The 21,009-nt window shown below is 37.3% G+C and overlaps 2 protein-coding genes across 2 annotated transcripts; one reads left to right on the plus strand and one right to left on the minus strand.

The window, feature by feature from the left end:
* The first annotated feature begins 285 nt into the window (after window positions 1–285).
* Window positions 286–11,286, plus strand: LOC143433501 (uncharacterized). Its single transcript, XM_076910840.1, has 30 exons — window positions 286–494; window positions 574–719; window positions 810–1,280; window positions 1,352–1,689; window positions 1,767–2,124; window positions 2,200–2,368; window positions 2,490–2,707; window positions 2,783–2,932; window positions 3,001–3,366; window positions 3,447–3,559; window positions 3,607–3,708; window positions 3,951–4,025; window positions 4,106–4,148; window positions 4,257–4,270; window positions 4,374–4,421; window positions 4,591–4,684; window positions 4,746–4,811; window positions 4,864–4,943; window positions 5,030–5,164; window positions 5,402–5,410; window positions 5,498–5,703; window positions 5,912–6,158; window positions 7,797–7,913; window positions 8,076–8,152; window positions 8,253–8,448; window positions 8,592–8,751; window positions 8,826–8,995; window positions 9,073–9,151; window positions 9,234–9,431; window positions 10,707–11,286. Exons 1-30 carry the CDS (start codon window positions 482–484, stop codon window positions 10,812–10,814), a joined length of 4,566 nt encoding a protein of 1,521 aa, XP_076766955.1. The 5' UTR covers window positions 286–481; the 3' UTR covers window positions 10,815–11,286.
* Window positions 10,853–14,926, minus strand: Cyp301a1 (Probable cytochrome P450 301a1, mitochondrial). The gene is made up of 9 exons (XM_076892920.1): window positions 14,551–14,926; window positions 13,010–13,126; window positions 12,350–12,426; window positions 12,055–12,256; window positions 11,813–11,975; window positions 11,569–11,738; window positions 11,414–11,492; window positions 11,080–11,283; window positions 10,853–10,998 (listed from the first exon to the last, which is right to left on the minus strand). The coding sequence occupies exons 1-9, from the start codon at window positions 14,775–14,777 to the stop codon at window positions 10,891–10,893; spliced, it is 1,347 nt and encodes a 448-aa protein (XP_076749035.1). The 5' UTR covers window positions 14,778–14,926; the 3' UTR covers window positions 10,853–10,890.
* Window positions 14,927–21,009: the final 6,083 nt, after the last annotated feature.

Below are 21,009 nucleotides of genomic sequence, written 5' to 3' on the forward strand. Positions count from 1 at the left end.
ACGATTACAAATGTATATTTATCTGAACACATCGCAAATTACATATCGCGATTTTATATAAATCATCCAATCGCATTACTTTGTGATGGGAAAGTTGACAATTTCACTAGCTCTTTTAAATATTTTATTGAAACATTTTTACATTCTATGTTAATGTATATTTCAGAATTTACGAAGTGGCCCATTGAACAATTTTCTTTTTGACATTTTCTTTTGAAACAGTCTTTAATTACGTATTTAATTTTCTCGTGGAGCACCAGTGTTCCGCGGACAATGGATTGCGAACCACTGCCGTAATCTATCACACGCGACGATCTTAACCTAAAAAATAAGCAGGCGCACTGTACGGTATGTCAGATGAGAATTTTACATTTTTAAAAAGTTTATTTAACATTCTTATTTTCCAGTTAAAATATACAGATTACTGTGATTGTTATTAATTGTTGCATTGTTACGCGTACTATTAAAAGAAACATTCAAAATGCGGAATAAAGGTATGTTGTTATGTTGAATTTAATGACTCTTAAAAGCGTATATCAGAATTTTATTAACACAGTGTTATAAATGAAACAGGTAGTAGGACTGACAGAAAAAAGACTTCTTGGATCTATAGACAAAAAAGGAAGTCACAAAGAGCGAACAAATTGACGGATAATGCGGATGATAACGTAGAAGATAATAAGAGACCTAGGATTATTGTTCGTAATATACCGTTCAAGGTTCGTTTATATGATATACCCATTTGATTCTTTACTATTTAACGTTGGAACTGTAACTAGCAAATTTGTCTTTATGGATTATGTTAACAGGCTACAATGGAAGACATAAAAAGATTGTACAAACCTTTTGGTGAAATAGTGGAAGTAAATTTTCCGAAACGCGAAGATGGCACGCCTGTTGGATGTTGTTTTATTGAATTTAAACAGCTAGGAGATGCGTCAAAAGCGATATTTAACACAAATAAAACCGAATTTCTTGGTAGAATAATAAACAGCAGTTGGGCTATTTCGAAATCTAAATATTGTGAAAGGTTGAAGAAAGAACTAGAAAATGCTGAAGGTTTTGGTAATACTAATGAACAGGATACAAGTGAAAGTTTAGAAAAAGATGAGAATGATACAAATAAAATCGAGGATGGGAGAAAAGTGGAAATTAAGGAAGAAGAAGATGCATCTAAAGAGGAGGTACAATCAGAAATAAAAAAGGAAAAAAGGAAACAGCTGAAGGAAAAAAGTCGTAAGAAAAGAGCAAGAATTGTAGTGAGAAATTTACCATTCCAAGTAAGGAAATATCATAAATTTACATTCCTTTTTCCTCATTTAATGGGTTCATAATTTTATTAAAATTTTAGGTTACAGAGGGAAATTTGAAAGAGCATTTCTGTCAATACGGTACAATAGAAGAAATCAAACTTCTGAAGAGAAGTGATGGTAAAAATGTTGGATGTGCGTTTTTACAATTTGAACAAGTTCAAAGTGCAGCTAAAGCTATACATTATGCAAATTTACAAAAACTTCTCGATAGACCTATTGTGGTTGATTGGGCTGTACCTAAAAATAAATTTTCTAAGAATAGCCCTGAAGATGTAAACCAAGATGAAGTGAAAGTTAAAATAGAGAAAGAAAGTGACACAGAAGATAATACAGCAGACAGTACACAGCAAAGTGATGCAAATAAAGATTCAGATGAGTTAGTAAACTTTTATATTACATATTTGGTGATATTTGAAAGTATAATACATGTGAAAATATTTGAATTATATACAGGGAAGAAGAAAAACACGATATTATCATAGAAAATAGTGAAATTGGCAATGAAGGGGAAGAGGTTGAATTAGATATAAAAAGCGAAGATGAGCATTCAAACGAAAAAGAATCTGAAAATGATCAAGAAGATGAAGACCAAGAAAAGGAAGAAGTGAATATGAATGAAACAAAGGGTCCACGATTTGAATCTCACGACATTTCTGAGGGAAAGACTGTATTTCTAAAAAATGTACCATTTTCTGTGAAGAATGACGAATTAAAGAAGTACATGGAACAATTTGGACCTGTTTATTACGCTCTCGTATGCATAGATCCGTTAACAGAATTTTCAAAGGGTACAGCGTTTGTTAAATTTAAGGTATGCGACTTTGTTACAATATAAAATAATTTGTTTTTTAATGAAATTCAATATTGTTACCCAATTTCATTGCAGAGTGTGAAGGCCGCAGAAAAGTGTCTGTTAGCAGGAAATGAATTGCAAATGGAGGATCAAATACTCGAAGCATACAGAGCATTAGACAAAAACGAAGTTGAAAATAAAGCAAATTTGAAACACAATAAGCAAAAAGATTCTAGAAATTTATATCTTACGAAGGAAGGAGGTAGATTTTTGAAGAGTGGATTTTTGTTACATATATTTTTAATATATGTAATGGAAACTTGTCCGAGAATTTAGTTTAGTATTATCAGAGATCAATCCTTGCATAAATTTTAATGTTTTAGTTGTACTAGCCGGAAGTCCAGCTGCTCTCGGAGTCTCAGCTGCGGATATGGCCAAACGATTGCAAATAGAGCAATGGAAGTCGCAAATATTGCGAAATTTAAATATGTTTGTATCGAGAGTACGGCTTGTTATTCACAATTTACCACCAACGCTGGACGATGTTAAGTTCAGAAAAATTGTTGAACGTCACAGTCCTCCTACAGCGGTCATTAGAGAGGTAGTTATTAATATAAATATTTTGTATTAAATAAATTTCTTCCCTGGAGCTAAGTATAATATCAATTTCCTACAGGCACGCGTCATGCGAGATCTTAGAAACGTGGATATAAAAGGAGTAGGGAAATCAAAAGAATACGGATTCGTTTCATTTACGAAACACGAAGACGCGCTTCAAACATTGAGAACTATAAATAACAATCCAAATATATTTACTGCCAAAAGGGTACGTAATATACAATACATCCTACCTGTATAAAACAGACTTTAACGTACAAGTCTTTAATTATTTAGAGGCCGATTGTATCGTTCTCGATAGAGAACCGAGTTATGGTGAACGCTAAACAGAGGAGGCTTCAAAAGAGTCGTGAAAATAACCCTCTTTGGGCTGGGAACAGAGTAAAGAGGAAAGCGGAAACATCGAACGGAGAAGTTCCTTCGAAACAGTTGAAAATCGAAGATACAGACAAGTCGAACGTAAAATTGTATAGTGGAATGGTCGGTAAACCTGGTGAAGTTAAATTACGATCGAGGCATAGTTTAAAATCTCAAGCGATTGTGCATAACCAAACGTTAAAAAAGGAAAAGAAAATGAAAAGATCCTTTAAAAAATTGCAAGTAAAGAAGAAACAAAAAATTGCTAATAAAAAGGAAGTCAAAGTAAGCATTTCACAAATTCGTTAAATTAAACAATCATGAAGAATTATTTGCATTTTTTAATTATGAATTTCTTGTTGCAGCCAAAACAAGGAACAAAGGTAAACCAGGAAGATGCGAATTTGGACAAACTTGTAAATAGGTATAGGGATAAATTGAAGTCGATAGAATTGAAAAAATCTAAGTGGTACGAATCATAAAATTAAAGTGTTAATATGTCATGCGATAATAAATTTTATTTAGAACCCCATTCCTGTTCCCCTGCTATAAATCTATATTTGTAAATAATATTTTACTTTCCCTTACTTATAGAACATTAAGTATGTTTGACGGGAAAAACCAAGAGTAACCAATACAGTCAAATATTTGAAATTTCCTCTAGTCACGTGACACGTTGGGGTCCAATGAATAATGCCCAAGTCATAGCCAACCAATAGAATTGCTGAATTCAATATATAAAGGAATCAATTTAAAATTAAAATTTAATTTCGTTTAATCTATTTCATACACACATTTTATGTACGGTGATATTTGTACAAAAGCATTAGTAGTGTTAAATGTGAAAACGTATAATTGATATTTTACAGAGAAAAATTTATCGTGTACCAATCCGATCGAAATCTGACTGATTTCCCCCTTCTTATAATTATCTCCCACCTAAAGTAGATCTTTGCTCGACGCAGCTAATACATTTGAATAATGCCTAATAGTTGGCGGGAATTCTTGTAGAATAAAAGGGTAGGTTGAACACCTGTCTCGATCGAAAGTGTTCTCATTCAAAAGTGGTTCGTCGTACGTGATGCACGTATTCGCAAAGCTGATGCGATTAGTGACAATTAATAACAGTCGATATTAACATTAATGTCGGAAAGACCAAATGTTAATCGAAATAGATAATAAGAAACGTGTTTATTTAAATCGAAATTAGTATAACCAATAGTGATAATATGATGCACGCATGCTTTAAATGTAGATTAAGCAGGCATAAATTGTAACAATATTCTAAACAGGATACAAATTTTGTTTCGCGTATTTGGAAGGATCGTATTCTTATTCTGGTAAGTGTCTTGACGGACTTTTATTAAGATCATATTTACAATCGTAATCTTATTAATCGAATGTACGAATGTTCACAAATTTTTAACGAAACGTAAACGTTCATCTTAATCTAAATACAATTAATCGTCACATAACGAATTAAATGTTAACACATTTGATTCGTATCAGCAGAGTGTTACTGAAAGTGAGTTCCCTTGTCACAATATTGTATGGAGAAGTTGTTTCACCTGCCTTTTTTCCTTTATTCTTGCCACAGAGCTGGGCTAGTACGAATTAGAAAGCCTGAAGCTATTATCTGGCGACATTTGTTCGAGGAACTATAGAATCAACAGTTTGAAACGTATCATAAACGCACAATGACCGCACAAGTTGAACAATTAACGATTTTAGTCCGCTCGTTTGCAACATAAAGTTAAACGAAAGACCGTACAAATAATTTAGGATAACAAAAGTAAAATAATCGAATTAAACAACAATATTAGAATAATATCACTATACACGCACACATTCTCAATTCATACGTTGAATTTTTATTTCATTCAAGAGAGACAATATAGATGAATGTACATGTTCAAAGCCAAGCGCGATAATTGTTCATTTCTGAGAGTGGGTTGAGATCAAACGATCATTCCGTGGCGGTTTCGCTTGAAAGGGCTCGCAAAGGTTGCCGCTTGAGGATTGTGGCCTGTAACTTGAAATCGAATCGATCAGAGGACCTTCTAACTGAAAAAGGAACAATCATGTAAGGAACATATTAATTTTGATAATATCGTTAAGGGCGTGACAGGATCAGAGGTTGAAACAGAAGGTACGATCTTGACACGCGAATTGTTAAATTCGTCCTGGTTAACATATTACGTAACGAGAGCTCTTCGTGCATTTGCATATATGCATATATGTAAATCACTTCCTCGATGATTTGGTTAGTTGTTAAACTCTCCGGTATCGAAATACTTCGATAACTTATAAATTATCGTAGTATTCTGATGTAATTTCGAACATGAATTCATATATATGTAACATTTGTATTTATGTCTCGACACTAATTATACGTAAACGATTGAACTTGTTGCAGGTTGAAAATGAGCGTTTTCAATTTTGTGTTCAATCAGTTATTGAGAAGATCCATCATACAATCGAGCAGAATTATTAGAACGTTGGAGAGTTTGGCGACAGATGTCGACGAGCAAAATTGGTCACGATGTCGCCCCTATTCCGACATACCTGGACCAAAACCTATCCCGTTCTTGGGAAACACCTGGCGATTTATACCATTCATAGGTATATACAATTAAATTTCTCCATTTCTAATGCTATTATAGAAGCGCTTATTTTATGACAAGCATGACGCAGCAGAAATTTGAAGATTTATTTTTAGAAATTCTGTCCAGCAACATACATGACCAGTGTTAAATCTGTGTACACTGATCGATCATTATGACGATCTTGAATGCGTGCAGGTCTATTGAATTGGAACTGTTCGATTCAGGTAACTTCAAGATCCAGGCTGTGGATCAGGTTTCAAAGAGGTTGTACAAAGAGTACGGGGACATCGTGAAGATCGGTGGCCTGCTAGGTAGACCGGACATGGTATTCGTTTACGATGCTAACGAAATCGAGCGTATCTTTAGGCAAGAGGAGAGGATGCCGTACAGACCTTCGATGCCCTCCTTAGACTATTACAAGCATGTGCTTAGAAAGGAGTTTTTCCGAGAGAACGCTGGTGTGATCGCTGTGTAAGTATCGACTGGAACATTTCGTGAACAAAAATTCGAAACTTTCTACACAAGTAATCGCAAAACTACACGGTCCATTCGTGATGATAATTATGCTGTCATCTAACTATTATTTTTTTCGACGATATCTCTTTGTCTTCACAGAAAGTACCGCGCGCGGAATTGCAATAATAAAGATAGAGCCTGATTATAGATCGTGCAAGGATTATTAAACTTTCCCCTGTATTCAGCGGAGGCATATATTAATATTAATGAAGCCGAAATGTAGGCACGCGCGTCGTTATGATTACACAATTCTAATGGTACAGTACCCGAGATGAAATTCTTTGCTAATGATATACATAACATTTAATAATAGAAGGTAAACGAAAAGTACACGGTGTTTCCTCTCACGCATGAATCACCATAGTTCCATCCTATTTGCAGATTTCATTAACCATCGTGATGACCAAATATTGGAGCTAGGAATCTTTTAACGACGTTGCATAATTTCCCGTTTAACAAACCACTGGAGTGGTTAAATATTTACTGTGTACACTCCATCGGCGTTCAAGTCGTGCACACTTAACAAACGTGTTAGAGCATCGCTATGACATACATTCTTGCATACTACTCGGCGTTATGCGTTTTCATCGCACTCTTGCGAAATCTGATTTCATCTTGTTGCAGATACGATTAACAGAATGTTCAAACAAACGTTTCTAATACACGAAAGGAAACGATTTACGTTATTAAATAAGTAAACGTGATCCGAATTAAGTACACTGTGACCGATCCTATTTCGACAAGAGAAACTTCCTCGATATGTCAATTGAATTTACATTTTGCTTCGTTGATAGACACACCTGCGAAAAAACTGATATATCGCATGCGTGACTGGGTCCAAGGGAGAGTCCTCCATCGGTGGGGATAACTGGGTCGTATTTAACATAGGTCTCATACGTCGCTCTTTAGGATTTGCTTTGTATACTTCTACATTACTGTCTATGATATCTTACTCTCTTAAACAGATCTCTTTGGAGGAACGTGTGAAGAACATCGCAGAGTACACATTAGCCGCTTTTATGTTGTTACACAATAATTCTATCCAGGTCCATAAAATAGCTGGCATTAGAACACTGTACCTGTACAAGATTTACCAAGCTTTCACTTGTTCAACGAAGTGTGCGTTATGGGAAATGGTATTCGTGTCAGAGCCTAGAGGGAAACTAGTCGAGAGTGTTTTGCCCAAACGAAGGGTTGATCAAACTGTTGCACGCGTCACGCACGCTCTCGTTACTACCTATCTAGAAAGTAAATATCGCGCGATCTGATATGGTCGCGCGGTATCCTTCCTGAATGACAACTTTGGCTGCAATTGCACCGGCACCGACCCAATTTCCTAATGTTTGCCTGACCAAAATTCGTACTGCTGTCGTGTCTCAATTATTAATTACTACGATCGTCCGGATTTTCTTTCGTACAAACTGGTTCTAAAATTATGGTACTTCCTCTGTAAATGTCAATTACTGTAAAATAGTTTTCTCCAAATTAAGAGAAAACTGTTGAATAAGAATAGAGTTACCAGATAGCAGAGGGAAGAGTTACAGATCTCAGTTTTATATGTTATTTGTTCTAATGTTCTTGTTAAATTTACAGACATGGTGAGAGCTGGTACAATTTCCGGAGCAAGGTGCAGAAGGTAATGTTGCAACCACGAACGGCAAGAATGTACGTTAACGCCATCGAGGAGGCGAGCTTGGTATTCCTTCAAAGGTTTGATGATTGATCATTTTACACGACGTGGCACGTTCGCGTCTTGCCTTTCACTTTCTTCTGTTGTCCCAATTTTTCTTTTCTTTCTGCTCATTTCTTCCTGTTCGCATTGGCCACGTTTATCTTAGAAACCTCGTTGACCGTCTTCGAAAATCTGTTTAGGATTGATAAAATACGGGACGAGAACGACGAGGTGCCGGACGATTTTCTGAACGAGATTCACAAGTGGTCACTGGAGTGTAAGTAAACAAATGATTTATAGTGATGTTTAGATATTCATTCGCTCGTCAAGTTGACCTCGCCTTAAATGTTAGTGAGAAAGAGCATTTGCATTTGTAGCAATCGCACGTGTGGCATTGGATGTTCGACTGGGCTGCCTGGACGATGACGCGAATGTAGAAACTCAGCGACTGATCGACGCGGTCACCACGTTCTTCAAGAACGTGGGAGTTTTAGAACTGAAGATTCCCTTTTGGAAATTGTTTAATACACCCACTTGGCTTCAATACGTGAAAGCCCTCGATACGATCGTAAGGTTAATTGAAAGAGCAGTACAATATCGAAAGAGATAAATTCCTTAAGTACAGAAAAGTATAAATATTAAATAGTGTTATCTACGAGTTAAAAAAGTGAAGAAACGTAAAAGTATTATTAATTGTAAATTATTCTCGTTTTTAGTACAACGTCCAAATTCACAGCAGCGGCTCTTACGAGGATAAAACAGTCAGAGCGCTCTGACAAAGAACCGTCTCTTTTGGAAAAAGTTCTGGCTCTAGAAAATGACCCCAAATTAGCGACGATACTTTCTCTTGACTTATTTCTAGTTGGTATTGACACGGTAATTATCATTACCAGTATCTAATTACAATTTAACAGTTTAATTAACACCTGATACAATTTCATATTTTTTAGACCTCTAGTGCAGTTGCATCGACATTGTACCAATTAGCATTGCATCCTGAGAAGCAGAACCTCGCTTACGATGAAGTCTGCGACGTGCTACCGGGCGAGGACATGAAGCTTGATGCAAAGCATTTGGATAAGCTGAAGTATTTAAAAGCGTGTATCAAAGAAACCCTAAGGTTAATCAATTAATTAACTCTAGATAACGAAAGCAGTTGTATTGGTATATAGTGCTTACAATAATTGCTTTGATTAGGATGTATCCAGTAGTTATTGGCAATGGACGATGCATGACCAAAGATACGATAATTAAAGGATATCGAGTACCTAAAGGCGTAAGGAAATATTTGATTTCGTCATCTTCTTCTTCATGTTTCATATACGTGTCGTAAAAATTGTTTCATTTGTAAAAATCAGGTACAAGTGGTCTTTCAACATTACGTTATAAGTAATCTTGACAAGTACTTTCCACAAAGCAACGAATTCATTCCGGAGAGATGGTTGCAAAGTGACGGCGTTGGTCATAGTTTCGCGTCGCTTCCGTTCGGTTATGGAAGAAGAATGTGTCTCGGTCGACGTTTCGCTGAACTTGAGATGCTTGTTGTTATTAGCAAGGTAATTAAAATTTTATTTGGCAAATTGACTTTTATATCATCAAACGAATCGCCTTGATCATTTTAAAAGACACATTTATCATTCTTGTTCTTAATCTGAAATGTGAAAAGTCACGTTTCTCGTAATTTGCCATTAACTATGATAATGTTATGTTAATGTCACCGAATGATGCTTTAAATTGTTTCAGTGACATTTAAATAAATTTCAAAAATCCTGCCCGATCGACAACTAGATAGTTGAAGAATTTATTTAAAACGTTTTTTCTTGTAAAATATTTCTTCAGAACATTTTTGCATACATTTGAAATCGGAATGTGAACATCGCTTCTGTCCTCTTCCTTCGAATCAGCGATTCAATTGATTGTACCACGAGGAAAGGCAAAGGACCACTTTTTGTGTATCTACAAATTTTAATACTTATAATAGACTTCTTGCTTAACTTCAGAATTTCCGTTAGCTTGCCAGTGGTCGCAGTGAATGCCCACGAAACAATAAATGGCTTATCCGGTCGGCTGGATTTTCGTTCCTCCTCAGAGGACACGGTGTCCCCCTTTAGGGTACCATTAAATTGTCACTTCACTATATACGTGGATTCCTGTATACCTGAATAATACTAGGATATAATTATTTAATTTAAATGTCCTTAATTTGGTAAGATAACACGAGGTTAAATTGGTCATAATTGGTCATCATTGTATTTAGTGCTAGACACATGATTACATTTTCTTCACTCTTCTCATCCAGTGTGTATGCGTACACTCACTGTTTTGATTGGTGTAGAAAAATGGATGAAGGCTGAACAATTACGCAAAGCAGCCTACGTATAACGGTTAATAATTACATCATCACAAAAAATGTGATCCAAGGAGGACGTTAATCCTATCAGTAGGAATATCATTAGGAGAGGTACGATGTATGCTGTTCTTGTTATTTACAAGTTTGTTACTTTCACCTGAACCAATGAACCAGTTTTTCTAGAAAATGATGACTTATTTACACATTGAATGGTTACGGTATGCAGCGAAACGTATTATGCGTGCTCATTTGCATACATCCATCTTGTCATCTTAATCAGTTCTGTAATGTAATCCCAAGTAGCGTTAGTAAATAACAGTGTACTGTCTGTAAGTTATTTGGAGTTAATGCAGTCGCAGTTCGTTTTAATACACTTTCAATCAAATTCGAACGTAAGGAGATTGGGAAATAAAATATAACCATAAAAATAGAATAAAAATATTTATATACATACGATTACAAATGCAATGTTCTGTTTCAGATTTTACAGCGTTACAGAATAGAATATCACCACGAGAGGCTAGAGTATTACATTAATCCTATGTACACCCCAAAGGGACCCTTGAATTTAAAATTCGTCGTTAGGTAATATTCTTTAAATTCGTATGTACAAACGCGATTTAAAGAAATAAATTATACTATTGTTTATTTCTATTATTTAATGACTATCTTGGTAATACTTTAAACTTCAGTTCTCCATCAGGAGCGTACATGAAGGTGACTTTGTACTTCAATGGTTGATGATGGTACTCCAATCTGTAAGACCTTATCAGCTGAAAAAAAAGAAGACAACGTTAGTTTTAACGCGTCAGCTGTCTACGAACATTACCATTGTAAATATCGTTCGCACGTACTTTAGCAAGCAGAACTTGTATCTCTAAATCAGCGAATCTTCTACCCAAACACATGCGTGCTCCGTGGCCGTAAGGTAATGATGCGAAAGGGTGCAATTTCTCGGAGGCAGACTCTTTTAGCCATCTCATCGGTTTAAACGTTTTCGCTTCCGTTACATACTCTTCCATGTTGCCTGTTACAACCGTCGGGAACACTACTTGCACCTGGCAACAAACAATTAAACGTTATTTACAAAATATTGTTTAAGTTGCATATGGCACATAATCATCGAACTGCTTTTGTAAGATGATTATGGAGCTAAGGTGGTACGATCGTTAAAGATACATTACTGACCCCTTTTGGTACTTTGTAGCCGCAAATAATGGTATCCTGTTGCAACGTTCTTCCGTTTCCAATTACCGTGGAGTATACGCTAAACCAAAAAAAATTTCCTTTCTTTAATCCCCAGAAATTTAGTACCCGGCTTTGCTGATTAGTTAATTATATACCGGAAAACTTCGCGAACGAAGGCCTTCGTGTAAATAGCCTTGTCGAGGTGACTCGTAGTGAGAGGAACGGATGGATCCGGAAGAATTTCCACCAGTTCCTGATAAATTCTTTCCTGCTCCTCCGGTCTGGTAGCTAGTTGATACAATATTGAACAAACAGCCATTGAAATCTGTAATACAATAGGAATAATTGAATTTTGCGATGGATTAGAAGAAAAAAAGTGATTTGCTTCTCTCTACGTACTGTATCTATTCCAACCAGAATTAAATCTAGGGCGAGTATGTAAGCCATTTTGGGATTCGTTTCCTTGGCTAATATTCTCTCAACCAGAGACAAATCGGACTCGTCAACAGCCGTTTTCGTTTTCAATCTCTCCATCGCCGCGTCGATGTACTTCATGCACACCCTGAGAAATGTTAAATCGTTTCAATTGAAAGTGTTTCAAGACAAACCGGGTTGTCCAAGTAATTTTTAGCGAAACCCACTCGACGAAGTAGTCCATATTCCGCACGTATTGCGACCAAAGAGGAGTGGGAATGTATCTCCAATAAGGAGCCTTCAATTCGAGTACAGCTACGTTCCTCAACGCGAATTTAGCCGCGTCGATGATCTTTTGGGGCTCCGAATCTGGGGTCAGGGTGCCTCCCAAGCATCCCAATCGCACATCAAGAGCGACTCGACCTATACCTAAAAAATAGCGTAAATAGACAAGATATTCAGTGAAATTTAAAATTTTAAGATATAAACAATCAGTAATTGACACTCATGTATTGTACCTACACTCTAGAGCCCATTTGTGGATTTCGTTGTCAAAGTCTCCTGGAAGTTCTCCATCTTCGTCTTTAATCTCTTGCATCCTATGAACAGTTACGTTACATGTAGAATTATACATGTCAATGTTGCTGTTTTAGCAACGGTTTTTATTGTTAACATCCGGGAAAGAGCCGAGTGCAAAGGGTCAAATGAATAGACTCTAGAATCTTGGATAAGAAATAAAGGTCACGGTACACGGTTGACTTAGCTAATTCTAAATAGATTCAGGTATGAAATGCGTCACATCCTTTTACGGATTTCTTCAATCCATCGTTTACTGCTATCTGAATCGATTTGCAATTAGCTGAATGACTACTTATCGGACTACCTTGACTATATACTTTTTTAGATCCACGGTGAATTGACAAATGTTTGAAAAATCTAACACTTTACCCCAAAAGTTCTTAGCCTTGCACCCTCAGGGCTATTTACACACGCCAAACTGCTGAAATAATGGAAAAATAAATTGAACTTTTTTAGATCGTAGAAAATAAGTAAAAAATTTTTTTTTTCTCGGCAGAAAAAAGATGTGAGGGAGAAAAGAAAGGTAGTCGGATAAAGATTGATCGAAACTGTGACCTTCGTTTCGATAATAAATTGAACGCGCTAAAAGAGAGGAAAAATCACCTTTTTATGAAGTCAGAAGTGACCACCTCAATGGGTCCTATGTATTTCCTCACCGTTTGCGGTTGGAGTACAGGTTTCTGAACCCTCGTACGAAATTCTCGCCACGGTTCGCCGTGCCTGCGGGGAATGGCAAATATTTTCTATTACGTCACTCGTTGAGCACGTGTTGTCTCGTCCGGTTCACTCCCGGGTTTAGAAGGTCGTGGTTTCAAGGTTGCGGAAGACCGCGTGCGAACGAAGAAAGGTCGGCTTTGTCTTTACTAGATAACGATAGAAGGTAGATTTAATGCTCATTCCGTGTATTTACATAACACGCTTCATTCATGGATGAGTAATTCGAGATGGTTTCGACGTGACGTGAGTATGTGCGAAAACTATTTGAAGAACCAATGAGATTCAGCGTATCAGGAGCTATTGCAGTAACTTGCGAAACGATTGTACGCGTTGTACGAGGTCACAATCTTACATAGTTGTTCAGATTATCATTTAGATAGCAATTTAATTTTTACACCTTCCTGGCTATACGTGTTGGTAACGGTTACTCGTTATTGTAGGTTGGTTGCGGAGATACTCGATCAAGCATGGACTCGATGCGACACGGAGTAGAGATCGCTTCATTTCTTGTAACAGATGGGACAAACGCATAAGGCTTATGGCATAAGCTGTTGAATAAGTGAAAATGTGCTGTGTAAATATTGGCAGTTGAGAGAAGAATTGGAACCTCAAGCAAGAATCCACCTCGGTACAACTGTCCTTGCATACAGACGTTCTGAACGTGTCATCATAACACTTTTCTACATTTACCACCTTTATTACTGCTATTAGTACAAATTCACCAATGTTCCACTAAGTGTGTATCGCACCTCCTTCTAATCATCTTGCATCGATTGAATACGCTTTTGGCGTATACTTTATAATTTTTACAAGAAGACCACAGTTATCAAGAAAAGTGCGTGGAGTTTAAGGTGCATGATACAACAAAACAATAAACATAACGCTCGAGAAGTTTGCATTACAAGTTCGCTTGCATTATTCATTCCGCATGAAGAAATTCCAAATGAGTTGAAAGGAAAGTTTAGCGTGGGGTGCGTACACAACCCACGCAGAAAGGAACGCGTTAATATTCGAATGGGCCATGGCGTTGAGTATGTCCTCGACGCCGATACAAACGAGCTAAGAAGGTATCACTGTGTTGGATGCCAACTCACTATTTCACGAGCCATAACTACCACCACTTATCCTTTGCAAATATCAATTCATCTCAAGCAGTTGTATACCCTGAATATCATTTATCTCTTGTGACTACTCTTGTGTCACTTAGAAACTATGTTTCATCCTTGACCTTTGACTATTCCCTCCAACCTATGAAGCTATCCTTTCCCAAGCTCCTTACAAAAATTATCCTTACTAAAATCCAGAACAGCTTTCACTTTCATAATTAAGAATTCAGTGCTCTATGATAGACTAAATACCACAAAACATTTTAATACAGCCATCGATACTACTGCAACCAGTTTGCAACTTCTGACGCATCTACGTACACTCCAACAACTCCAGGCAGATCACCAAAGAAGTCCTTCCTGACGACGCTCTTGTAATGCACCAAACAGGGCATCGACGGCCTGAACGGCGTCGGGCCTTCCTGCCTGTAGATCTTCTCGATCTCGTCAGCATCATAAACGAAGAGTAGATCCGGTCGACCAATCAGACCAGTCAGACGAACGATCCTCCCGTACTCGTCGTGGAACACCTGCGACACCTTCGCCATGTCCGATATTTGGTACTGACCGATCACTGGGAAAAGCCGCCAGGTATTCCCCAAAATCGGCACGGGCCTCGGTCCCGGTATGTCTTCGTACGGTCTCGGCTGAATCGTCGCTTCGTGATCGACCACGCAGTCCCTGGTCGGGGTCACCGCACCTGTAACGCAGACGACAGTGGACAATGGGGACTCGTGGAAATTCTATGCGAGTTGAATTCAAGATCAAGGTAGATCGTGACAATGTAGCGAGTTGGAGTTGCTTTAAGCGGACTGCCAGTCTTTTTTAGGAGGATGCAGCGATGAGTACAATGCTGATTAAATGTATGTATCGAATTTGTACTTTACGTTTAATCTTTCGATTACTATTGGCGGCTAGAGGCGCTTGGAAAAGTTACGCTCAGGAAACTTGGGCTTGTGAAAAGCAAATGAAAGGTATCCCATATAGGTATCACTACCTTGAACGCGAAATAGTTCAACTGTAAATATTGAACGTAACAATTCTTTGCTCCTGACGTGCACGCGGCGCGAAGATAATATTTTCACATGATACATGATCAAAGACATACACATTATATCAATACGGGTTATTGAATAAAGATGAGATGTTAATGTTATTCTAATCGATGCAAGAAGGTCGTCATTCGCTAATTTTTCTTCTTATTACCTGAGCATAAAGATCTCCGAAGGACACCCCGTCCACGGGAAAGTCCACGTGCCAACATCAATTCCAGTCGTTGATTCATTCTATTAATTAAAATAGAAACCTGATTATTAAATAATCAACGCATTAATAAAACATAATTCCAGTAATAGTGCGTTTACTTATTGTAACATAACGATGGTAACAATGTACGTTCATGCTGCCAAAACGAGCAGATTATCATAAAAAACACAATTCTATGAATTTAATTAAGCAGGTACGTTTGGTCATCGACTTCATTTGTTAACCACGTAATATCGCTTTCCACGTATGTACATAAAAGGGAACGAAATACATTTCTTCGTCTTTCTGTTCGATGAACATTAGAAAGGAAACCCGCTTTCACTTCCATGCCCCGTGATTTTTAGCTGATCCCTAGATATGCAGCGCGAGTAAGGTTTCAGCAGCACTCTGAGATTATAAAGATTGCGAGTATTACGATCTTTCGCGGCTTCAATTATTAAATGCACGCTAAACACGCTTCTGTAAAGTCATTGAAATAGCAAAATGTCTTCCACGTAGAAAATCGCAAACAAATACGATAGAAAAGGGAAGAAATAAACAAATTTTTATACGCAATTTTAGTTATGCAAACGAAGGTAAAAATAATTAAAAACTAGCATCCTTGAACGGTACACTTAACTTTCATCAAACTCCTTCCTCCACTAATTATATAAATCAATTTTGCAACGCGCTATCGTTACCGAGGAATCTTAAACCACACTGAATTCCACTAAAATTCAAGAAAATATCCACAACCAAGTTCACTCTTTTCGAAACTATGTAATTTATTATTAACCGTTTGCACTCGTTTGTCGAGTGTGACTCGACATCAGAAAATGAATAAAAAAAACTGCATAAATTCGAACATTGAATAAAACCAGACACAAAGCTCGAAAGTACCCTTTGTCACTCTTTCTCTTTAAACACTATGCAAAACCACCGACCACGCGAAACCACTCCATTTTCGTTGAGCGAGCTTAATCTTTTGAATACTGTTGGTGGCTAGAGGTGCTTGGAAAACTTGCATTTTTTATATTGTGGGCGTTTAGAAAACTTATGCTTGTGATTGTTCAACACCTTACATTTCATTCAACTTCTCACGCGAATTGTCCGTAACAACTGAACCAAACCCAATTACAATCACGCTCGTTAACGAACGATTATCCGCAGTTACACTGATTAATATAGTTTTACCTGTAACGCATCGAAAATCTTCCGCTTCTATCTCTACTGTCCCGTTATTACCTGATATAACTGTTCACCATAAATGACACTAGCAAATCGATCCCGATCGTATTACCATTCCAAATGATCATTAACGTTCCCCGATAAATTCGAACGATTCGAAGAAAAAGAAAAAAAAAGAAGAATAAAGGGACGTCACTGTTGGTGAGAACCAAAGGTTTGTCATTTAAAGAGAAAAAAAATGATTTTCGTTCGGGAGGATCGTTCTTCTTTTTTTTTCTATGTCAGATAACACGACTCCGATACACCGCGATGTCCTGGTGAAGTGTTCGAACGAGACTCATAAAACGAGACCACGCTATCCGATGAGTAACTCCCCACCTTCTAATCTCCCACCATTGGTTAACGGTATGGATCCCTCGTATCATTGCCAGTACCCGAAGAAAGTACAGGCTTTGAATGTCATCACTTTCACGTCTAATCCGCGTGGTGCTCGTAGAAATGGAAGAAAGCACGTGATCCGCGTAGAACTCGCTGGACGTTCTGATTAAATTGCTCCAGTCGAACAATTGGTCCCTAGCATTGTTAGCATTGTTTTAGCAATATTTTCTATTGTTAATGTCTCCCAACGATAGAAAATTTCCACTTCAATAGGAAACTTCAGTTTAATCTCCGTAATTGATGTTAATGTCCCCTCTGAGGGTACATCCAAGCGCAAATGGTTAATATCAAACACACTTAGACTTAGGCAAGTTACGCGTAACTTTGTTTGTAACTCCTAGTTTGAAGTTTCACTGCAGGCTACGAAACCGAAAATGCGCACTTTCGTTTGGCCGAGTAGTCGTTTCTTCTTCAATTCCAACTACGTAACAATACGAGGCCAGTGAAATTATTTGTCCTGGGCGTTGGGCGAGTTAAGTAATTGACAAATTCAGTTAATAACTGTTTCCGTGTCCGATTACCAGTCAGCCTCTAATCGTCTCGAACTTTCCAGTCCATTTTACTTGTTATCACATTTCGCAGCTCATTTGCAAGAGCAATCTTGCATAAGCGTGCTTATATGCAGTTGCATGCCGGAGACTTACGTCGAATGCAGATGTAACTATCGTTACTTATAACATGATTTATAATTGTATACAAATTTCAGGTCACTTTCTATGGCGTGCGATCCATGGAAGCTGTGGAGATGATTGGATTTGTGGACTTGCGTTGGACTTCAAATTCGTCGCTCTTTCAATTCGACTTTATTTACACTACGAGTCTATCTGGAGTTATAGCGAGCGAGTGAATTCCTTGCGTTCTGATGTTCCATCTGAAAGGATATCAAAATTAATCAGCGATTAAGAAGGTTGAACTTATTTCATTGTAACTTTTTGAGAGATGCATGTTTTCTATTGAAATGGAAATTTTTTATTGCTGAGAGACGTTAGCAGTAGAAACCATTGCTTTATGCAGTATTATTACTAGTAATAGTTTCTGTCGCTAACGCCAGGAATGGTGCGTTTCTTAAATTTCTGGTTCCTTACGGTTTGTCGTTATAAATTGAAATTTGCTTGTATTGTCTCCATCGAGAAATCCTCAAGTTCGGATCGAATGCGACGTTTGTATCACAAGATACCATTTTATAAAAAGAATTTGTACATAAAAATTGTTCCCGTGTAAATAATCTCGTTCTCTCCGATTATAATTACCAATAACTTTTGTTACCAGATAGTACAAGTTACACTAAGAACGACTCAAACGAAGCGTACACTCGAAAATATCCATCGGTGCTCGACCTCTATTATGTTTACCATCTGGCAATGACGAACGCGAAATTATATATTCACCGTGTATCCCCGTCACTTCAGTTTCAAGTGTCTAGCTAAACGCAATCGATCCGGAATGGTACATTAACGAATTATACGTTCATCAATCCGTTTACATTCGAGGGTAACAAAGTGAGGAAAAAGATGCCGCTAAAACTAACTAACAATCGTTCGAAGTCCGCGTCGGACGTTCTCGAGAAAGTGGTAAACAACGATAATAATTCTCTTGTTGTTGAAAATAAATATCGAGCTTGCACTGCGGAGAATTTTCAAGAGAAAGAAAGATGCGCTACGAAAGATCCGACTTCTTCCGACGAGAACAAAGAACCATCGTTGGAAAAGTCGCAGAACTTTGTGAAACGATTGATTGCTTCCCTGGAGAAGAAGAACGTTACTTGCAAAGCGGACAACGAGTTCCTCGCGAAATATTATAAGAGGACCGATTACTCGAACCTAAATTCTGATCGTTCTTTCGAAGGTAAAACTGTAGGGAGAGAAATTTCTGATTCGAGTTCGAAAATCGGCGATGCAGCTTCTGGAGATGGTAAAACGAAACCAACCTCTAAACCAGAATCGTTTGCCAAGACTAATCTTCCTCTATGTCCGAACGTTGAGATAAAAAGGAAACTTGCGTCGAAAAATTGTTGCAGAAATCATCACGTGAAAAAGTTGGTGTTTGAAAATCCGAATAAAGAAGGAAATAGTTTCAAAACGAACGAGGGGCGAAATAAAAATGATTACTACGAAAGATACGCGAAACGCGATTTAAAAAGGGACGTCGATATGAACGACGAAGATGAAGAGAAAAAACATCTCGGTTCCTCTTCCTTTAATTATTCTCGATCTCGAGTCAAGTTACAAAATCAACCGGATTTTACGAATGCTTACTTTTTGAGAAGGAACGGTAACGAACGGTTACGTAAGACAAATACGATAGAGAAGACATCTGTAAATTCAGAGGAAAAGATTTCGAAGAAGCTCGGCAGAAGTAAATCGTTTAAGGATTTCTTTACTTCTATGATAAAGTGGAGGAAGTCAGATGGTAAAGAAGAATCCCGTCGTATTAGATCATGCGACGATTTGCTGAACGAGTCGAACACTTTTCACATGAAAAATAACAAAAGATTACCGAGAGCCACTTCGTTTCAAACTGTTCTTTTTAAGAATCAGGAAGAGGGAAAGATTGCACAGGTGAAACGATGAAATACTTTTTATGATAATAAATCGTGATATTATTGATAATATTAGGAGTAATTGAATAAATTTTTACAGATTAGAGAACGTAACGCGACGATTCGTCCAATTTACGGCGGGAGAAGAAGCGAGCATTTGGAAGTGTTCGCAAAAAAATACGATCCAACACATTTCCCGATGGTGGAAGGCATGGAAGATCTGGTAAAGCCTTCTGCGATCAAAGAGATAGCGAAACATATTTCCCGGCTTCCCCAGAAACCACGAAGAAATAACGAAATTGATGAAAAAAAAAGATTGATCGATAAAAAGAACTACTCGTAATTAATCTCTTTCAATACATACCGTACTCTTCTTAATCTTTGTAAACATGTACTATTTCGTATAAAAATATTGACTAGGACACGTATTTATGAAGAAATAGTCAGTTTTATATATAACCGCTGAATTTTTAAACATCTGTTTTATGTATATATATATGTATTGTAATTAATTAAGCGAACAGTGTTGTATGTTCTTATTCTTTGATAAAAAAAACATTTTGCACAGAATTATATTGTACCTTTTGCTATCTAACTAAAATCGAAGAAATGCCAAGCGGATATAGGGGCATTTATTAATTATATTATATGTACCCCGACAAAACAACTCTGTCACAATAAGAGCATTGTATATTTTAATAGTTTTATTGTACTTTATTGCATATTTCCCCGCTTTAGAGGTAAGAGAGAGAAAGATATATAAGAAAGCTATAAGCAAGAGTGAGACAGATGTTACCTACCCTACTTGAGAACCTCTGGCGCCATCTCTGTGAAAAGTGCTCAAATTGGTCGCACAGCGTTATCGACAGCGAAGTGAACTCAGCTAACTGGTGGTGCCATCTCTGTGAAAAGTAGTGAAACTGATGCCCGAACAGTTTCACCGCTTCCTCAAGAGATGGCGCTAGTAGTCCTTAAGTAGTTTACTTCGCTGTCGATAATGCTGTGCGACCAGTTTGAGCACTTTTCACAGAGATGGCGCCAGTGGTTCTTGAGAAGGGTAGTTAGCATCTATCTCACTCTTCCTTACAGCTTTCTTATATATCTTTCTCTCCCTTACCCCTAAAGCGGGAAATATAAAAGCTGATTCCTATTAAAATTCCACGATATGTAGTATTTATTATTTATGTTTACATACGTTACTTTACATTCTGACTTGGAACCAACAAGCACTGTATCGAGGTAGATTAAAACAGTATAATAAAATTAAATAAAACAGGTATAAAATACATTGGTTTCGATATAGTAACAGCTTGGGCATTAACAACCTAAACGATATCAGTCGTATTTATGGCAACAGAAGGATAAATCTT

This window comes from Xylocopa sonorina, chromosome 3 (assembly GCF_050948175.1).
Source record: "Xylocopa sonorina isolate GNS202 chromosome 3, iyXylSono1_principal, whole genome shotgun sequence".
In the NCBI taxonomy this organism is placed as follows: Eukaryota; Metazoa; Arthropoda; class Insecta; order Hymenoptera; family Apidae; genus Xylocopa; species Xylocopa sonorina.